This window comes from Priapulus caudatus, unplaced genomic scaffold (assembly GCF_000485595.1).
Source record: "Priapulus caudatus unplaced genomic scaffold, Priapulus_caudatus-5.0.1 Scaffold13, whole genome shotgun sequence".
Lineage (NCBI taxonomy): Eukaryota > Metazoa > Priapulida > Priapulimorpha > Priapulimorphida > Priapulidae > Priapulus > Priapulus caudatus.
Genome location: NW_014577074.1, coordinates 511,344 through 516,376, shown reverse-complemented (window position 1 = coordinate 516,376; position 5,033 = coordinate 511,344). Strand labels below are relative to the sequence as shown.

Genomic DNA, 5,033 nt, shown 5'->3' with positions numbered 1-5,033 from the left:
ATGATAGGGTGACTTGCCGAGGCGCAGTATACAAACTATGCACCTGTGATTATGTAAGCCTTGACAATAAATCACCTGACTGTGAGCCTTATGCAGTAACATGTGTGTATCTGTCGCTGTTATGATTTTGCTGTTTCTTGTTTTTTTTGCCTTGTATAACAATTTGAGATGCCGAGTAGGATCTTATCGGAGTAATACCGATATTCTTGCTGGCGTTATTTCTGCGTGTTACTTTTATTTGGGTCGCTAATTTATTTTTACTTGGGTGACTGAAAACTTGCATTGGAGTGATGCCCCATAGCTAAGCCATTTGCATAGGGTTAGACGAGGTTAACCATCAGGCTGCTGTGTAACATCAAGGTCTTCACTTAAAATAAATTTCGATTAACAAATAGCCGCCTGGCTCCGTGACAGGAAACTAGTTTAATCAATTTCTATTGAGCTACATAATCATTGAATATAGACATTGCTTTTTTGTCTGGAGGTCCAGGCACGATGCAAGAAATCGCAAGAGTAAAAGATAAAGAGATGTGTGAGTAAAATATTATTAGTTTATTTTACCATACGGATATTGAATTTACTCAAAATGATTGCTATTTTTAATTCAGTTTCTCGCGTGCACGACAATTCTTTAACACCTCCCGCGTTTTTAGTACCCAGCTTGACTGCGTATTTTTTCAATGTAGACTGGATGAGGCGCTGTCATCGGGCTCTGGTTCAGAGACTTGCTAGGCTGTACTGGTCTCGACTCGTCGTTTACGCCATAGCATTACTCCTTTGAGACGACGCCTACCCCTCCCTCTGCTGTCTTAGCGATTGAGAGGTGCATGGGACGCATAGTGGTTTGACCTTATTATTTGCCCGTACCACATGTTATAATGGGAAAAGTTCCCACAAGGAATTGAAGCGACGTCACGCTACACGTGCACTGTATTTTTTAAACTAACTGCTGTATATAGTTATATGCTATTATGTGTCGTTGCCGCGCAGTGCTGCGTGCGTGCTGTTGTGCGCGTTGCGCTGCGCGCCGAAGTCATTCCGCCAGTCTGGGCCAATTTGGCAAGCTAGTAGGCATAGCTGTACGCCGCTGAATTAGTTCCAGTGAATAATATGCGCAAACTTTATACTAGTCAACTGGCAAAATGTCCCCAAAAACAGCTAAGCGAAGCGAGTAACTTCTTTTAAACTGTAATCACGGTTTCGCCAGAAGTGGTAAAAAATACATCTACGCCGCTAAAGAACAAAGCCACGCTCAGCTCCAAAAACATTTCATTGATGTAATCTCCTGGGATTAGGTGGTTATTATTAGCTCACCTTGAACTCGTAAGCCCTGACGCTATTGTGCCGGCGCCCGATTCGTCCGTCCGCTCCGTCCCGTCCCTCAACATGGGTACGGTCAAAGCGATAATCGGCAGAACCGTTTGAACCACATGTTGAAATGCGGGCGTATAGTTGTACTGCTATGCTCCATATTAAACGTCCTATTGTCGTCTATATTTTTGACGTACTTTCGAAGCCCGGCAATTTTTTTGCAAAAATGGAGAATTGCCATTAGTCAGATTCAGGTACAAACGGAGCTGATGCCTCATTTTTGTAGTATGTGAATGAATAAGGGCTAGGGGTTTTGATATTTAAAAAAAATTCAGGTTAGGCAAATTAGGGGTAGGGTTTTGCGATATTAGCATATTATATTAGACACAATACACAAACAGTCTGTAAGGTGTCACACCGTGGGCAGCTGGTTTCGTATTTACAAGATTTTCCATTGACGAATATCTTTAATGCTAAATTCCTGGCTATGAACATATGATTTATACTATATTATTATTTATTTTTATCTATATATAATGATTTATGCTAAAGAAGACATCACAAAGCGGCGTATAGCACGATCTACCGTCACAAATTGTGATTCATTTTTGTTATAAATTATTTATAATTTATATGAATATTATTTATTATTTTCACCAAAAAATGATACACATAAATTATCAAGAGTATATAATGGGAGTTCTCCCCATATATACCTTCTTCGTTTCTTAATGTACGTCGATGGATTGCCTCAATTAAAACTGACTTCTTCTCACTGACTCATTTGTGTCCTTTTGTGTGGTGGCTTACAGTTCATTGACACTTTCATTTTACTACTACCTAGTGTTACTACTAAGGTACCTATCTTGTGAATTGCATCATGAAGCGCGTTGAGAATTACGTTACAGATTAAGCAAGCGGGCTACTATCTAACGCGGATTTATTATGAAATGGTTTACATTCATAATGGTTCGAGAAAAACAACCTGACTTCCTGATCTTTATATATAATAGTTTCACCTGTCCTCGCTTTCCTTTACCAGTAAATCATCTATAGAGAGATTTGACTTACACTTTCCACCACCATCATAATACACACTCGTCGTAGACGGCTAACTAAACCCGCGGTTTAACCACAGCAATACGCCCTAGACGGAGATTGCCTTCTTGGCAAAATTCAGCCTTGTTGGCTTAAATAACTTTCCGGTGCTACCAGCACTGGATTCTGGTATATCTGGCAAATATTTATGAAAGCTTATTAAAATAGATTGCAAATTCAGAAAATATGAAATGTCATCAAATATATAATTTGCTCTCATTATATTAAAACTATAGGTCAGGATTTCTCACAGCCTTCAACAAAAACGACAACATTCCATTCTTTCACAAGTATCCTGGTACGGCCTCTTACTGGTGATCCTCTCATCCATGAGTCCCGCAATAACACTCACTTTCCCTGTATGTTTGAGGTTAGAACCTCTCGCCATGCATGTGGTCACAAATATATCCTGAACACAACACATTTCTTTTATAGGTGAGTTACATACCAATACTCTATACGATGGATGTAGCAACCCATACAGTCTCAACTTGCAATGCCATTGCTACACAGTATATATAACGAACCCTCCTTACTGCCTTGTGTGATTCAAATCTATTATATTCATGACATTTGAAGAAATAAATAATAAAACTATTACATTGATTACACCTGATCATAAAAATTGTTGATGTTATATAACATAACTCTGCATGTACACGTACATTGTAAACTAACCTCCAATGGCAACGATAGTAGCAGTGAGTCAGTGACTGAATCTATAGCTGATTTACCTTCCTCTAATGCCTTCATATCCTGAAAATATAGAACAGCACATTTTATTGGTACATAACAACCTGATTGGGTTAAAAAATATTTCAACAGTATCAGGGTTGGAAATTAACGGTAGTTCGTTTGTCCGAAACTAGCAGACTTACTGACGGATGAGTAGATTGCAACAACAACGAGTCCGGTGGATTACTTGACTGTCAGCGTCAACTTAGCACTGTTAGTTTTGACTAACATTGATAAATAAACGGATAATTTAAATGATATCTCTTTCCTGGAACTTTTTTTAAAATAAATTAAACTACCAATTAGCAAATTTACTTAAAAGTAGTGTTCTTTATTACATATTCACAAAATACTGAACTACAAGAATTGCTCATGGACTACCAGATTACAAAATCTAGTAGTCCACATGACTATACTAGTCAAAGAAGGTTAATTTCGCACCCTGCAATATTAAGAGATTAAAATATGGGATAACATAATTATATAGACAGATAGCAAGATTGGACATTTGGAGGTAACAACAAGACCGGAGATAGAAGAGAGAAGAGAGTAGACCGACGAAGGAGGACAGAAAAAAGAAGACCGGAGATAGAAGAAAGAAGACGGGGAGAGGGAAGACGAAGAACGAAGGGAGGAGACCGACGAAGAAGGACAGAAGAAAGAAGAGAGCAGACCGGAGATAGAAGATAGAAGAAGGACAGAAGAAAGAAGAGAGCAGACCGGAGATAGAAGAAAGAAGAAAGATGATAGAAGATAGAAGATCAAAGATAGAAGATAGAAGAGAGAAGAGAGGAGACCGACGAAGGAGGACAGAAGAACGAAGAAAGGAGACCGGAGATAGAAAAAAGGAGACGAGGAGAGCGAAGACAGAAGAACGAAGGGAGGAGACCGACGAAGAAGGACAGAAGAAAGAAGAGAGCAGACCGGAAATATAAGAAAGGAGATAGAAGATAGAAGGCAGAAGAAAGAAGATAAGAGAACGAGGAACGAGGAGAGACGCGAAAAGAACGAAGGGAGAAGAGAGGAGAACGACGAGAGCCGACGACAGGTGCCGTCACACTTTATTTGACTCAGGGCGATCTCAATAGCTACGTCGCGTTCGCGTTTACTCCGTAGCCATAAAATCTCGCACGTAACGTTTCACTGGCCTTCTGCCTGGTAAGAGCAAAATAATTATTCTAATAATAAACTAGATTGTGTATTAGCGATAAATAAAACCATCTGTTCCGTATACCCAAAGCTTGCGTTTAGTGTTTATTCGTCTCTTGGTTTGTCTCCTGCTGCCACGCAACAGGAGCTTGCAACCCAACACGCAACAACTGCCACGCAACAGTCCCGCTTTGCCACCGGGAGCAAGGGGTGATCCCGAAAATAATAGTGCATTAGGGCCACTACACTAAGGATGCTCATTTGTTTTGTTACTAACCGCGATCGCGACCACTGATCTAGCTTCTTGATCTATTTCTAGATTTCTCTTTCTAGATAGCTTTCTTGATCTCTGCTTGGAGTAATCATTCTGACGTAATGATTAGAAGTAGATGTAGTAGATAGAAGAAGTAGATAGTAGAATGATTAGACGTAATCATTCAGAATGATTACTCCAAGATCTCTGTCGGTCATTCAATGCAACATCACGCCCTGGGATCCCCGCTATGCCAATGTACATGAAAAAGGCTCTCCGACGTCGGTCGCCGTTGACTGACAATAAAATCTCCTTCGGCCAAAGTGGCCATTTCTTACGTTCAAAGTGGAGCCGGGCGGGCGGGCCGACAGCGGGTACACGTACACGCGGGTACACGGAGATACACGTAGATACACGGAGATACGTGCGTGTATCTCCGTGTACGTGCGTGTACCCGCGTGTACGTGTGTGTATCTCCGTGTACGTG

General features: G+C 40.5%; 1 protein-coding gene across 1 annotated transcript in view; it reads right to left on the bottom strand.

The window, feature by feature from the left end:
* The window catches only part of LOC106808203 (threonine aspartase 1-like), a 3,876-nt gene extending 714 nt beyond the window's left edge, over positions 1 to 3,162 (bottom strand). Inside the window, exon 1 of the mRNA XM_014810814.1 lies at positions 3,088 to 3,162. Coding sequence (XP_014666300.1) covers positions 3,088 to 3,162 — 75 coding nt within the window. The remainder of the gene's footprint in view (positions 1 to 3,087) is intronic.
* Between the last annotated feature and the right edge of the window lie 1,871 nt (positions 3,163 to 5,033).